Source organism: Lagenorhynchus albirostris, chromosome 15 (genome assembly GCF_949774975.1).
Source record: "Lagenorhynchus albirostris chromosome 15, mLagAlb1.1, whole genome shotgun sequence".
Classification (NCBI taxonomy): domain Eukaryota; kingdom Metazoa; phylum Chordata; class Mammalia; order Artiodactyla; family Delphinidae; genus Lagenorhynchus; species Lagenorhynchus albirostris.
The window spans coordinates 56,854,200-56,870,778 of NC_083109.1; the positions used below are offsets into that span (position 1 = coordinate 56,854,200).

Below are 16,579 nucleotides of genomic sequence, written 5' to 3' on the forward strand. Positions count from 1 at the left end.
ACTGCTCTCTGTGCCAGCGAGCTTTCTGGAGGTGTAACTACAACCCTATACTGAGTCAGGTAGGCTGTTACACACATGAATGTGGTATTTTAAGGACTTTTTAATGTAACTGTATAATGAAATATGCCAACATTTAAAAGATCTGTATAACTCTGTGAATCAGTATTTTCCAAATGACCAATGAATGGTATTAGAAATGCTCCATTCAAAGTACAAGACAACCCAATAAATTTTAATGTAACAGAGCACGGTAAGTTAATCATAGGGTTTCAAACTGCATGCTGTAATCAACCTTAAGAAGCTACCAAATTTTGATGTAGTATGAAAGAATTGCCACAGTTGCCTGAAAAGGCTATACCTCTGTAAGACTGGGTTTGCTTTATATTTCCAGTAAAATTTACATTGCAACTGACAGCACCAGATATGAGAATCCAGCTGTCTTCTATCAAGCCAGATAATAAAGAAATCTGAAAAATGTATGAACAATGCCATTCCTCATTAAATTTTTGTTTTAGAAAATATTTCCTATAAAAAGCATGTTAAATGTGGGAATCCCCTGGCGGTCCAGTGGTTAGGACTCAGTGTTTTCACTGCTGGGGACACGGGTTCAATCTCTGGTTGGGAAACTAAGATCCTGCAAGCTGCACAGCGTGGCCCAAAAAAACCCCCAAACAAGCAGTATGTTAAATGTGTTACTATGTACTGGTTTATTATTTTTAAATGAATAACTAAGACTTTTAATTTCTAATTTGGCAAATAATGATAGCTATAACCCACCTACCCAGAAGCTCTTTGGGGTTCTCACCAATTTTAAAACTGTCCCAGGATCCTGACAACAAGAAGTGTAATAGGGACTTCCCTGGTGGTGCAGTGGTTAAGAATCCTCCTGCCAATGCAGGGGACATGGGTTCGATCCCTGGTCCGGGAAGATCCCACATGCCGTGGGGCAACTAAGCCCACGTGCCATAACTACTGAGCCCACGTGCCTCAAGGAAAGATCCTGTGTGCTGCAACTAAGACCTGATGCAGCCAAAAGTAAAATTTTTCTAGAAAAAATAAATAATAAACACAAATAAAATTCATGGTGACTACTAACATTTTCCCACAAAGACTTATAGAAGGGCAGGTGCAAATCTAACCCTTTATAATGGTTACCAAAGTAGGTAAAATTAAGGTTATTTGGCATTGAACATGGTGGCATGTTCCAGTCCTACTGAAACTAAAATATAAAAATGCAATGCGTTCAATTATCTGGTAGAAACTGCTGTTCAAGGTGTAGAGAATAGAATGCTCCCTGGCCTCAAAGTCTAAAGGGGAGAAGAGCAAAGAAACACAGTTCATTACAATCCATGCACATGGGCAGGAATCAGAGAGGGGCCTCTATTTTCATCTACCCAAAGGCCTTACCTCTGCCATTTTCACCTCAAATCCCCCAGAACTCAAATCCTAACCACCCGCTCCGGCCACTGCCAGTACTACTCAGGAGCCTTCCTGCTCCCCTGCCCCCAGACATAATTGCTCTCCCCCACTTCCAGAGCCCTCTCTCTGCACCTCTCGCAGCATTCATCGCTTTCTATCCTGCATTAATTACATGTTCACGTGACCCATCTATATCCTGCTGACTCTCCCTCTGCAAAGACACCTATCACCTCTTCATCTCTGTAAACCACCCCCCAGCCCAGGGCCTGAAGCAGCGATCTGAGGCGAAGGGCCAAGTATGCGCTGTGCTGAGCCAGTTTGGGGAACCGTCTTCCCAGGTTTTTACAGAAGAAAATGCCTGGTTTTCTGTTATTCTGAACAATCCTCTCCAAGGCGGTCTTCTAGAAAGGCAAAGCTAAACCCAGTTCACAGGCTGGGTCTGGAGCAGCAACTGGCCGCTAGAACTTTCTGTGATGATGGAGAAGGTCTACAGCTGCGCTGCCCAATACGGAAGCCACGAGCCACAGGTGGCTATGGAGCCCCTGAAATAGCGCTAGTGAGACGTAGGACCTGAGGGCTTACTTAATTTTACTTAAATCACTTCAAGCCCGCAGAGACATGGTTTCTTGGCCCGTGGAGTAGGGGGTAGAATAGTCGCTTTCTGCTCTAAAACAAAATTATGTGACCAAGAGCTCTCTGATAACATACCCAAAATGAAACCAGTATTTTAAGAACAAAAGGCCTTAAAAAGTATAGGACTTTTAACTTCATCAAAATAGAAATTCCAAATAATAGCTCTGATTCCCAAGGAAATACTGGCTATAACAGAAAACTTGCAGATTTGTAGTACTAATTTTCCCTCTTCCCCGTAGCCCTCAAGGTAATTAATGACCAACTTGAGAATAATTCTGAAGACTTTTGACAGCTCCCAGGGACCATGCCTGTAACATCACAATCCCCACGACCTGGGCATCCTGCAGGAGCCCACAACCATCACAGCCACCACCAGGACCGCCTGTCCTTACCGTGTGCGAATCTGTGTGGCTGGCCGCCACACATCTTGAAGCTGAACTAGTCACCTCTACGGATCATTTGCATTCTGGGTCGTCCCCCCTACTAGGATGCCCAAGAGTTACCTCACTTACTTGCATCTTCTCTAGACTCCCCAAATGCACTGGCTTGAAGGTCTCAATTTCGCCAACCCAGCGATGAATGCATTAGCAGTTTGTTAAAGTTGTATGTATGAATCTATCTCATGTTTTAAAACTCACTGTCAGGGAAAGAGGCCCAGAAGGAAGATATTCTGTGTGTGCCACAGAAACACCACCACGCAACTAGCTGGAAGTCAGTGAAGCGAGGAGACTGGCTGGCCTCTTAGGACCTCATTTCTTTCAACCCCTGCCCAGCTGAGCAATCCCGGGCTCTGGCACCTCCGACCCTGTTTTCCTTCCACCTTGTGGAAGCTGCTGTCTTAAGAAAGAAACAGATGATTCAGGCGACAGGGAGGAGAGGAATGCAGCTGGTCAGGACTTCAAGACACAGCAGGGGTACAGTCAGGTTGGTGCCATCTGTGTGGCTTGGAGGAGCCTCAGTTTGCTCATGTGCAGATGCAGGGTCATGAGGGTGAGGTGACAGGAGGACCTGAGTGGACAAGGTGCCTTGAGGTCTGACCCTGTAGCTCCACAGAACTTGGCCCTCTGAAATGCAGTATGCTTTCGCCCTGAGCCCTGGCAGACAAGGCTCAAGCCTTCTCAAGTTTAAATCTCTCCATATGCCCAGAGCCCTGAATGGTTTGCTTTAGGGATGATTCATTTCAGCTTAGGATCACATTACTGAATACCTGATTCTCAAAGAAGGGAGGCATCTACCTTTAAAAACACATCTATTTTGCTTCTGCCACCATATTCCACTTGCTGAAGTATAAGGTGGCCCCGGCTGATTTCGGCAGTGAGCTACTTTCTATATTCAAAGCATGTGGTGAGCCACACAAAAATCTTCAGACTGAGGAGCCCAACTGCAGCTTTGCCACTTGGGGTGGTGAGATAAGAAACGCGGGAGAAGGCAGCAGTTTAAATTAAAAAGCAGTAACAGGGCTTCCCTGGTGGCGCAGTGGTTGAGAGTCCGCCTGCTGATGCAGGGGACACGGGTTCGTGCCCCGGTCCGGGAAGATCCCACATGCCGCGGAGTGGCTGGGCCCGTGAGCCATGGCCGCTGAGCCTGCGCGTCTGGAGCCTGTGCTCCGCAGCGGGAGAGGCCACAGCAGTGAGAGGCCCGCGTACCGGAAAAAAAAAAAAAAAAGCAGTAACAACGTCTTCATGACAAATAGTGTCCACTGACTATGATGAGACGCAAATTTCTGTGAAGCCACATGGCTTGGGTTCAAATCCCACCACTGCCACCAACCCTGGGTAGGTTGTTTAACTTGCTCAGCGCCTTGTTTCACTCAGCTATAAAATGGGGATGATGCTGCATCTACTTCAGAGTTGTGGTAAGGAGCCAATGAGTTGATACAGACACAGCCCTCACGTCCAGGGGCCTGGCCCAGGGAGGGGTAGCTGCCAAGCTCTCCCAGCCTCTATGCAGCTCTCTAAGGTTCAAGGCCAGTTTACTGGACACCCACCTACTGCTTCTTACCCACCTTCTTGGATCATTATTAGTTTTGTTGGCTGCTGAACAAATCACCACAAACTTACTGGCTTAAACACCACACGCTTATTCTTTTATAGTTTTGGAGGTCACAAGTCCAAAATGGGCCTCACTGGGCGAAAATCAGTGTGTCAGCAGGGCTGGCTCCTTCTGGAGGTTCGAGGGGAGAATCTGCTTCCTGGCCTTTTCCAGCTTCATCTTCAATGCCAGCAATGGCCTTCTCACATCACGCCACTCCAACCTCCCTCTTTCACGGGTTAAGGACCCTGTGATTACACTGGGTCCACCTGAGTAACACTGCATAATCTCCCCGTCTAGGGATCCTGAACTTAATCGCACCTGCCAAGTTCCCTGCCAGGTAAGTAACATAGTCACGGCTTCCAAGGGATTAGGACAGACATCTCTGTGGACCATTGCTCTGGGGACCACAGATCCTCTCCCTCTAGATCCCAAGCCCATGATGCTGTTCTACACCTCCTGCCTCTGAGCACACCACCCCTCCCTCTTTTCAAACTTAGCTGTGTCCCCTCCTCTGTGAAGCCTCCGATGACCCACCCCCTTCCCCACCGTAGGTCAGTACCCACCCCCCCATCATAGCCCTCCCTGGCACATGTTTACCAAGAGCCTTCACTCACGTGCTGGGGGCAGCCAGCCCTGTACCTGCCTGTCGGGAGGGTTTGCATAAATGTCTATCTCGTGAGCAGAAGCCCTGCACCAGGCTCTGCGAGTGCACAGCAAGTACAGCTCTGCTGCCACAAGGGTACAGTGGAGTCAGAAGCAAGCCATGAGGCCTGGTGCTCGGGGACATCCAGATGAGAAAGCAGGGGGCGGGGGTGGCAAAGCCCAAGGTGCCTGCACACAGCCTGCAAGCAGGTGCCCTCTTCGGACCTGACCGAAACAGAGCAAGCGGGGAGACTTTGCAGCAACCTGACTTCCTGCAACACCCTAGCCTGGGCCAGTGGGTGCGCTGTCAAACTGGAGTGTGGTGTCACGTGTCCCGGGACCCCATTACAGTTTGTAAGAGTTTAGGGTTAGCTGGTTAACTGCAACCCAAGTCAATAGGACCCAGAACCCATTTCTTTCAACGAAACATAATTTAGATGTTAGTTTATAGGATAGAGTTGGAGCTGTTTATGGATACATTTTGGAAAACTGCTGGAAGATGGCTCCCAATCTCAGGGGTATACCTCCGCAGCACTGGACTCACTTGCATATTAGTAAAACGAACATCGAAATGACTTGGATCAACATTCTCTATGAGGAGCAGGGATGCCATCCATCCAAGCAGGAAGCGAGATTATTTGTTTCTTTAAAAAGTAGTGTGCAAATAAGGTTTAATACGGGGAATTGATATTTCACACAAAACTGTTCAGTTACCATGGTGGAATGACAAAGTTACAAGTGCAATAGCACGTCCCCTTGTATTAATGGCCTATACACGCTTGCAATGAACATGTACAGTTTCTGCAAATCCTCCCTGCGTGTTTGTTCTAAGCAATAACTGTTGAAATGTGACTTTAATAACAACCTGGGGCTTGCATTGTGTATGTGTATTTCATTTCATTTCTTAAACAATTTGTTTACACTGCATGTCTACAAAATACAGAAATTGTCCACAACAGACTGGAAATTAAAAAAACAAAACAAAACTGGTTCTTCACCACAAATAACCGAAGAAAGCCTGCTCTGTAGTGTTTGCCCAGGAACTATTTATTCACTCATTTTAATTTAGCTTTTCCAGGACACATTGTATCTTTCCAACATCCAATGTGACACTAATGCTACCAGAAACACCCTCTAGCTAAGGATCCAACCAGACTGTTTCGGTGAACTCTGGCCACTAACACTCTCTGCCCTGTCGGACATGTGCTGTACCTGCTTGTCCAATGTGGTGGCCACTGGCCACGAGTGGCGACTGAATACTTGAAACGTGGCTAGTCAGTTAAGGAATGTGATTGCCACCATGTGGCTGGTGGCTACCTTACTGCACACTGCAGGTTAAACCCTTAAGCATCCTCCTACCCCACATGTCTTCTCCTCTGCCCCCATAAGAATACGAGCTGGCATTCTCAAGCAATCCAGGTCTCAGTAGGAAAAGAGACTCAGTTTGTCCTCATGGGTAGCAGCAGGAGACCTGGAGTGCTTTAGAGAATGAAGGAGTCCTCTGGCTAGCACAGGCAGGATATCACACAGATCAGAAGTCGCCGCTTGGCCACCACTGGGAGCTGGGTTAGGGTTCGAGCTCAGCAACCTCACTCCACCAGCTACTTCTTTGGACTTTCTGCAGGTCAGGCATTCCAGCCCCTATCTGTTCTCCCTCTTGTCCTTAACAAGCTAAAGACAGAAGAGGAAAAGGCTGAGACTCTTGGGAGGGTATTCTTCCGTGCCCATCTATGATGGTTATAAAACAGCAATAGGGATTGAGGAATGTTTTTAACCAATTCACACACACTTTGTTTGACTGAATAATTTCTCCTCCTAGCTGACATAAACTACCAACTCTAAGAATCAAGCACTTCAAGATTACCTACCCATCAACTACACTTCAATTAAAAAAAAATTACCTGCCCCACATTATTTACAAGGAGGAGTTGGACTCTCTAACCATGCAAACAGGCTAAGGAGCATTACATGTCCTTACTTGAAAACAGCAATTGCACAGGGTCAATTAAGGGCCTTGAAATGTAATTTATTCCCCAAAGTCATATTGACAAAATGCACTTGCAACTCCAGGTGAGTAAGGTTAGTTTTCTCAGCCTATACCCTAGAGAAAAGCCCCCTCAACTCTTTCTGAAAGTACCATGGGGGGGGGCAGGAGGGAGCCAAGAAGTCAGATCACTACCCAGACACTGGTGGCCACACCCTGGGTGTGATCACACTCTGCATTACAGGTCACCCCAACAATCTCATACAGCCCCTTTCCAAAGCAGAGGCCAGCTCAACAACTTATTGCAAGAGCTAGACCTTCCTCTGGTCAATATTCTGGGGGCTGGTACCTCATACAGGACACTGCCCTCCCAGTATCAGGATGTCAGGGAAACCAATTAGTCACTAGCATGGAATCAGAACCCAGGGAGGGCCTGGGTTTCGAATACTCTATGCCAGGCAGGAAAATCACGTGGAACTGTTGTGGTCACAGAAGGGAACCTCCTGCTCTTTATCCTGCAGATTCTCAAATGACCTAAAAAGAAGGGAGGACCACCACCTTGAGACTCTGATACAGTACTCACATTTGTTAAGATAAACCCCAGGTTGAGCAGATGACTTGGGCTCCTTGGAAGGACACCTGGGCATCTCTGAGAATATTAACAGCTGTGCCCACACAACAGTGGTCCCAGCCGAGCTGGTGACAACACAGCACGTGCTCAGCCCAGCGAGGGCCCAGCCGCACAGTCAATGAGCCCTCCAGTCTCGTCACCCCCTGGAGCGCTCTGCTCTGCCCAACACCAAAGACAGTGACACTACTCCCTAAGGCGTGCCCCACCGAGGCCCCTCCGCCTCCCTACTCCCTGGTTCTTGCTAGCTCACACTAGTGTCACCATTAAGTTCTGGAAGCATTCACTCTAGTCCGGGTCAGTGTATTTCCCTACACAACAAACTTTCTAACTACCTCCATGTCCAACTTCCAAGTTTAAATCACCAATGCTCAGAAGTAGGCCTGCTTCTCTTCAAGAGAATTTCAACACATCTGACTTCTCATTGGCCAAGCCATGTGTTAAGTTACTACCAAAATGGCATAACTTGACTTTCTTGCCTACGCAAGACACTTAAAAATCCTGCTTCCTCCAACTTGCCTAAGTCCAAATTAGTTCAGAACAAGAAGTTTCTGAAGCAGGTGACATTTGAACATTTAACCGTCACAGTACATGTCAAGAAATACCTTGTTACAACTCGGTCCCCAGAGTAAAATTCCTTTGCCTTGGAAATCAAGCAGAAGTACCCAGGCTACATACTACCCATGCAAAAAACCAGAAACAGTAACAAATTTTAAAATACTCAATAGAAAACTTCAATAAGGTCCATCAATACCCTTGTCTGGAAAAGGAGCTTTTCCTTGCAAAAGGATCAAAAATGCCACTTCAAGCAACTTACGTTAAAGGCAATAAAACTGAATTAGCAGCTATCAAAGCAATATTGGTTTATGGCTTTGGCATTCTCTTTCACACACCACCCTGCCAGCCAGCCATCTCCTGTACTACTGTTTTGCCTTAAAATTGCTGTTTCCTGAATGAGTGTCTCCCACAAACACATTTAACAAAAAAGGAACATAAGATGGGTATCTTCAGATGGACAAACAGTCCAGCGGTGAGGAAGATGAGTACAGAAGAGCAACCCCACAAGTAGCTCATGGGGCAAGACATGGCTCTTATGCAAGGCAAGTGGCTGAGACCACCAGAAAAGTTTAGGGAAAAGGTGACATCTGAATCACTTTCCTGGGGTCTCTTGTCCTGTCTGCATTCAAGGAGAAGCAGACACTACCTGTGCAAGTACAGGGCCCAAAAGCCAGAGTTGCACGTCATGCAGTGCAAGTGTGTGTGCACTCAGAGCCTGAAGCACAGAGCAGGCTGACTGAGGATCCTGAGAGCAGAGGCCGGGCTGTGCGACTACCCATCTACCTGCATGAGGAAGGCAGCACACCTGAGTCCTTCTAATAAGCAGGGCAGTGAAAAGACAGCTGTGTGGGGTCCAGGAAGAGTGGAAGCAGAGACCAGTAAGAAGGCTACCGCAAAGTTCCAGCATGAGGCAACAGGGGCCGCCTGGTTTAGGGTGGTGGATGGAAAACCGAAAGGGCTTTTGGTAACAGGATGTGGGATTTAGAGACAAGAATTCAGGGCCGACTCCCAAAGTCTGGAGGTTCGTGTAACCTGGCTTCCCTGCTACAACCTGATTGGCAACCTCATCAAATTCATTACTAGATGCTCTAACACTAGTGCAAGAGCAAGAATACTCTCATCACGAAGGCCACTGAGCTAACCAGGCTTCGGCAGCAGTGTAACAACGCACCAAATCCACTATCCACTCCTCTATCATCCACTACATTTTTCTTAAAATATTATAACATTAACCTTATATAGCTATTTAGGCACATCAAGCCTAGGATTTCATAAACAATGCTGCTTAGATTGAGGCTGGTCAGTTTTCTTCCCAATCCAAGTCAGGATATAATTACCGTAGAACCAGGAAAGTCAACTTGCCCCACCTGTGTGCGCCATGCTTGATTAACCTGTGCCCATCCCTGCCTCAGGTGTAACCCTTTTACCATCACAACACCATGAGTGAACACTGATGCCCCTATCTCTGTGCCCAGCACTTCACACATGCTTTGTGTTTCCACCCTCACAACATCCTTGCAGGATACGACAGACCTCCTTTTCAAGGATGCAGAAACTGAGGCACTGAGAGCTTAAGCAATGTGCATGAGGTCACACAACAATTAAACGGTGAAGTCCACGTTCAGACTCAGGCCTGGCGCTAAGCCTGTATTCTCTGACCACACTGCCCCACCGTGAGTTAACTCAGTGGCTTCTTTCCTCCTTTCCACAAAACTGATCCCCCCCACCCCACCCCCCAAAAAACAAGATGAAGGTATACACTTTTTTCCAATATGTGCTGTTAACAATCTTTTGTTTACAGATAATCAAAATCAGCAGCCTGGAAGAATCAGGAGGGCGTATGCCTTCTGGAAAGTAACTTCCAGTCCCATCAAAACCTGACAGGCTCACATCAGATGTTTCTAAGTTTGGCCTAATTTCTTCTATGTGTCTCTATCTTTTCTGGGTTCTCCAAGTTGATGCTCACTTTGTAGAGTTCTTTTACCAACCAAAGCTAATGTGAGAGGAAAATCAATATTCTCATATTATTTGATTTTTGTCTTGTTACAGCGCTATTTGAAAAACAAACATGTTTTAGATATAATAAAATGCCCAAGTGTAGTTTATTTGGGCACACGTGTACAAGAGAACTCACTTTCCACTCCCAAACCTGCTTTAGCAGAAAAGTAACTTGAAACTCCATCTACCCACACAAGTTGGAAAGAAAAAGAAATCCACCACTGCTTCCCCCCAAACAAAAACCACAGAAGTCAGTGATCAATTCTTTTCAGAAACTGCAGACAACTCATTGATTTGCTCCCAGCTTGGTGTCCTGATAGCAGTGGTCTGAGTGTTGTACAAAAGTCAACCAAAACTGTCTGTGCCCATTAGTCTCCAAGATTACACTCTGAAACAGAGACTGCTCACACGGGCGGCAGAAGCACACCAAGGAACAAACATCAAGGTATTGACGTTTGTGCCAGCCCGCCTATGCAGAAGCCAGGCCTTGGGAAAACTTCCTGTTGATCTGGAGGGGGGCGTAACAAACCAGATTATCACCTCTCAAGTACCCGAGAGGGCAGAGGCCACTGCAGGTCCCTCCTGCAGCCCCTCGGCCTGCGCTCTCTCTGAGTTAGAGAGTGAATAAACTGTGGAGCACATTCATTCCTGGCCAGGCCGACAAAGGCCACCACCTCCATTGGTGCTTTTTGCCTCCCAACCTGAAAACCTGCACGGGCCTCACAGGAAGGAAGCATGTGGTCTCAACCCCACTGAACTGCCACCATACCCCACGCCCCCCCCCATCTTTTCCCTCTCTGCCCTTCACCCTTCATAACTTTCCTAACGGCTCAAAACAAGACATTTTTAATATAACTGATCCTGAGCACTGTTATTCTCCAGCAGATGTGCAAGGGCTGTGCAGGGATCAGTCAAAAGCAAATGTGACCCCTATAAAGCAGAGCAGGAGAGCAAACTAACACCGGACCCGTCGGTAGGAAAAAACCGCCAACCAAACCAGTCTCCCCGGCTCCTTCGAAACTGCCCTGCCCAGGTGGAGCGGGCAAATTCTCCGCATCCACAAAGCTTCCCTTCCTCAAGCTGATCAGAGGGAGCCCTGACAGCTTCCAGCTGCTGAGTCCACAGGAACCAAGGCGAACACCAAGCAGGCGAGAGTCACTCACAGAGCCTGGCAGACGAGGCCACGCAGAGCTGATGGTCACTAAATCCCACCCTTCTCGCTTTTTAATAGGAAGGATTTTCACACTTGCTGGTCCTAAACTACAATGTATAAACCTAACGCCACATTTTCGGAGTGGGAAGGCTAAGAAAGGCTGAAAGAGACTGCCTAAGACATGGGCAGCTCTTTAAACTGCACACCTGCGGCTGCTCACAGGGTGCTGACAACCGTAAGCCCTACAAAGACAAGGTACCCTCTGGATAATGAACCTGAGGCCCACTCAGAAGAAGACTGAAGTTTACGGAATCAGCAGTAATAAACTACAACCTTTACCATTCAGTTTGAGACGCCAGTAAATTTGCAGATTACTGATTTTACGGGCGACTTTTCCAACAAAAACTTGGATATGAGAACAAAACTCCTTGAGGAAAAAAAAAGTAGTCTTGAAAGCACGCATGACTTCTGAAAACTCTTCCTCCACTCAACACTCTCTAGTCTTATAGAAAAGCCCTTGAAACTTGTGGACACGACTATTTCCCCTGACACCCAGTTCTGCACCAGAAATACACTATGCACTGGGGCCCATGCTGATCAGCTCTCACCTGTGTTCAAAACGCTTAAAAAGTGCTAAGACAACATAAGTGGGACACGGATATGCTAACACTAGTGGATTTTTGTCTCGACTGGGGGATAACTTGAAAAGGAAATTGAAAAGCAATCCCTTTTTACGAGGCATTAAAAGGAATATACATAATTCTCTCACCAATGTATTCCTTCAGCTAATTGTTTAATGACACGTGACAAAAACTCTACGAAGTTATTGCCTTTCTGGGGCCAAGTGAGACGGACAGCCTGGTCCTTGGCATGGACTGGGTTCTCCTGACCCCATTACTGGCCACTGAAGTACCAGCGGGAAGTGCCTTCCACAGGCATCTCCACCACTTCGCCTTTTGCCACCTTGCAGGCCATTTTTTTCAGAGCACATCCAACTGTTGGCAGTACTTTACTCACAGGGGAGTACCAGTCATGGTAAGAGTTCCCACCAACCAGGATGTAGCACCCCACACGTGCAGCCACCCCACAGGACAAATGCTGCTTCACCTGAGCTTCCCTAGCACCCCCATTCATTTCCACACCCCAAGATCTCTGGCTAAAAGCAAAACAAGAACAGAACATTCAATGTCCCCTTCATTCAGGGGCACTCTTTTGACTCCTGCCTGTCCGTCCCCCTCGAAATAGGTAAGGACTCTTTTAAGACTCCTTAGACTTTGCCCTTTTAAGTACTTGGGGCCACGAGAAATAAAAGATGCCTTCCAACTACCAAGTCCTCTTGAGGTACGTAAGCCCAAGACCCTTCCGCGCTCAGTGCCTCTGCATCAAACCTCTATTACCATGGCCTTGTATCTCAAAGCAGGATACCCTGAGAAAAACTGCTGGCACACGGGCACAAAATTAAGTTACCTCTGGAGTCAGGGTGGATTTAGAGAGAGGTAGTCGTGGGGCGGGGTGGGGGGGGGAGGGCGGCGGCTTTCACGTAGTTTCAAACACACACCTGGCCGGAGGCTGACTGCACCGCACACAGCCAAACTCCCCGAAATACAGCTAACTCAGAAACGAAGAGCGCCTGACTCCGGACTCTGGGCCCGTCCAAAGGCTGAGAACATCTGCGCCCCTTGCAGGTGTTTCCAAATGAAGCCCGACGCCAGCAAGTGCTGTTATGGAACGATCTCGGGGTCCGCTTCGAAGCCCCGGTGGGCTCTGCCGGGGAGCGCGCAGGAGCAGGTGCGGGCGAGCCCCGAAGCCCAAGGAGGTCTCCGGTTCCCCGACTTTACCGGCCAGAGCCAGGACCCCGCGACGTCCGAACGGGGAGACGGTCCCCGGAGCCCGGCTCCCCAACCCGGGCGCGCAGCGGCCGCCAGCAGTCCGCAAACGCCCGCATCCCTCCCGCCGGAGCGCTCTAATTTACAACTCCGGGCTCCGGGCGCTTTGTGCCGACGAGGCCGCCCGGGTCCCGCGGGCCGGACAATGCGCCGGGCGGGGGGACCACCGGCCGCCCCCAGCCCGCGGGCCCGGCATGACTGTGCAGCCTCGCCCGGCCCGGGCCGGCCGAGTCGGGCCGGCCAGGCCGAGGCCCGCGGCCGCCCGGGGCCTGGTTAAAGATGGCGAGCCCCTCGCGTGGCTCCCGCGGCTCCCCCCGGCCACAATGGAAGGCGCCCCCCGGCCCCGCCGCGGCCGGCCCCCGGGCCTCACCTTCCATCTCCATGTCCTCGGGCTCGCTCAGCTGCTGCTCGCCCGCTTTCTGCTGCTGCTGCTGCTGCTGGTGGTTCATGTCGGCCGCGGCCTGGGCCTCGCCTGCGGCCGGGGGCCGGGGCTGCGGGCCCGGCGGGCGGGCGGCGGCGGCGAGCCGGGGCGGCGGCGGCGGCGGCGGCGGCGGGGCGGCCTCCTCCTCCTCCCGCGCGTCGTCGGCGGCGGCGGCCCCGGGGCGGCCCGCGGCGGGCGGCGGCGGCAGGGAGACGCGCACGTACTTGCTCGCGATTCGCCCAATCTCGGCGCCGAGGCGGGCGGGCGGCCGGCGGGCCGGGCCGGGCGGCCTCGTCGCTCGCTGCGGCCGCCGCCGCCGCCGCCGCCGCCGCGGGTCCCGCCTCCCGCCGCCGGGGCCGGGGCTGCGGGGCCGCGGGCCGGCCGGGGGCGGAGGGCGGCCGGGCGGGGGCCGCGGAGTCAGCCCCGCCTCGGGCCGGGCGCGGCGGGCTGGAGGCCTGGCCGGCCGCGGAGGGCCTGCGGGGCCTGGGGCCGACGGGAGCGGCGGCGGCGCGGGCGGGCGACGGGCCGGCCGCGCTCCAGGCGCTGCGGCCTCCGCCTCCTCGGCGTCGTCGTTGGGGCTCCGGCAGCGGACGCGGCGCCCGCCGGCTCGACTCGGCTCGCTCTCAAAATGGCGGCGGCGTGAAGTGTCACATCCGCATGGGGGGCCCGAGAGCGAGCGAGCAAGCGAGGAGAGCGGGCGGGCGGCGCAGGGAGCAGGCGGGCAGGCGCCGAGCCGGAGGGCGGAGCGGGAGCGGGAAGGCGGTGCGGGGAGGCGGAGCAGGGAGCGCCCCGCCCACCGCCGCCGCCGCCACCGCCTCCTGGGTCCGCCCGCCTGCCCGCCAGCGGCCCGCAGCGCCGCGCCCCCCGTGCCCCTCTCCCGGCCCGCCTCGGCCTCTCGCCGGGTGCCCGTCCTCGGTGCCCGCCCGGAGCCTCGCGGCCGGGCCCGGGGGCGCTCCGATGTGGGCGACTGGGTGCCCCAGCCCTAGGGGGCGAGTGGCCCGGCAAATGCCCCATCCCGGTCATTTGGTCACCCAGAAAGCCCCTGCGGCCGCCAGTGGTAGGGGCAGAAACCCTGCCCGCAGACGGGTGACCTCGGGCCGGTAGCTGATATCGCCCGTGGACTCCGGAGAAGAAGGCCCGGATCGGAGCGAGCGGCCAGCGCGGATCAGCACTTGCTGGCACTGTTATTTACCCCCTTTAATAGATCTGTAATTTATTCACCCAGTACCTCGCGTACGAGAACTTCTTTTCTCACTATAGCCCAAACCAGAAAACAGATTTTGGTCCCTCAAAACCAACCCAAATAGCTCTTCCTTTGGCATTAATTTATCCCCTTCATACCAGCCCAGTCTGGCTAAGATCCTTCACCCAGGGCCTCCCTCATTCCCGATCCTTGAGAGACCGGTGATTGGGGTCTCAACTTTTTGATGAGAACCAAGGCAATGTGGATAAAGAAGAGAATGGAAGGAAAGGATACACATCTCTACATAGGTGCACCTCTAAGTGACCGTCTCAAGGGAGAATATAATTTTGCCCCCAAATGACCAAGAAATTGTGATTCGTATCCCACTTTCTATCTCCCTATCTCCTGTCCCTGCAGTTTTCTCCAGTTTTCTCCACTTTATTCACTGTCTGTCTCCCCGTCCAGAAAAGAATGTTTTGTGCACTGTGGTATCCCAGATGCCTGGGACATAGCATGTACTCAATACGTATTTGTTGAATGAATGTATGATTCAAGTGTGACTATGATTCCGCTCCCTTCCGCCCCCCCCCCAGCATTTCATAACTTAAATGTTTCCCCCCAGTGAATTTCTTGCTGGACCAAAGCAGTGAGCAGACAAGAGGGAAGGAGCTACTTCACCAGGAATCAATCCCAGCCCCTGGGTCACCCCCAGATTCTGAAGAGGTGTTGTTATTCACACAGATTCTCACAAATGCTAATGAACAGTTCTCAGATGCAAAAGAATCCTTCTCTCCAGCTCTCTAGAGACTCGGGGGAGGGCAGAAAGGACTGCTCTGGCAAAGGAAGGGGTGGCAGGGAGTGATAAAGGTGCCTATCGGGTTCCACACTGGCCAACCTTATCTTCATCACTAGGTTCAAAACCAACCAGGGAATTAAAAAGAATAAGAGTAAAAAGAATACCTCGCACGATGGATAAATTAAATGTTGTACACCCAATACAATAAAATACTGTTTGGCAATGAAGAATGGATGAGGCTTGAAAACACTGTGCTGAGTAAAAGAAGCCAGACAGAAAAGATCTTATAGTGTATGATTCCAATTACATGAAATGTCCAGAACAGGAAAATCAACCTATAGAGATGTGAGATAGATTAAGGACTGGACGGTTAAGGGTTTGGGAGTGACTGCTAGTAAGTGCAGGATTTCTTTTGGGGGTGATGAAAATATCCTAAATCTGATTCTGGTGATGGTTGCACAACTCGGCGTATATACTAAAAACTATTGAACTGTGCACTTTAAATGGGTAAATTACGTGGTATGTGTCAGATCTCAATACAATTAATTTGTTTTGTTTTGCTTTTTTATAAATTATTAATTTATTTAATTTTGGCTGCATTGGGTCTTCATTGTTGTGCGCGGGCTTTCTCTAGTTGTGGCCAGTGGGGGCTACTCTTCATTGCGGTGCGCAGGGTTCTCATTGCGGTGGCTTCTCTTGTTGCGGAGCACAGGCTGTAGGCGCACGGGCTTCAGTACTTGTGGCACGCAGGCTCAGCAGTTGTGGTGCGCAGGCCCTGGAGCTCAGGTTCAGTAGTTGTGGTGCACGGGCTTAGTTGCTCTGTGGCATATGGGATCTTCCCGGACCAGGGCTCAAACCCGTGTCCCCTGCATTGGCAGGCGGATTCTTAACCACTGCGCCACCAGGGAAGTCGCCAACTAATTCTTTTTAAAAGATGAGAATGAGTGAGGAAGACCAGAGTGGAAGCTGTTCATACTCTAGATGAGAGTTGGAGATGGACTGGGGGTGGGGTTGGGGGTGGAGATGGAGCAAACGGGTTAGTATGTAGGCAGGTCAAATTGCTGAGAGCCTGGAACTGAGTGGGAGGGAAGAGAGAAGAATCAAGCATCGCTCTCAGATTTCTGGCTTGAGCAACTGGGTGAATGATGGTGCCAGTTACTAACATGGGGGAGAAGTCTGGGGGCGGCACAGGTTTGGAAGTAAAATTAAGAGTAAGTTTCTTTTGGCTTCATTTTGGGGAGTTT

The 16,579-nt window shown here is 50.7% G+C and overlaps 1 protein-coding gene across 1 annotated transcript in view; it reads right to left on the bottom strand.

The window, feature by feature from the left end:
* The window catches only part of USP7 (ubiquitin specific peptidase 7), a 56,259-nt gene extending 42,816 nt beyond the window's left edge, over positions 1-13,443 (bottom strand). Inside the window, exon 1 of the mRNA XM_060122389.1 lies at positions 13,306-13,443. Coding sequence (XP_059978372.1) covers positions 13,306-13,384 — 79 coding nt within the window. The 5' untranslated portion in view covers positions 13,385-13,443. The remainder of the gene's footprint in view (positions 1-13,305) is intronic.
* Positions 13,444-16,579: the final 3,136 nt, after the last annotated feature.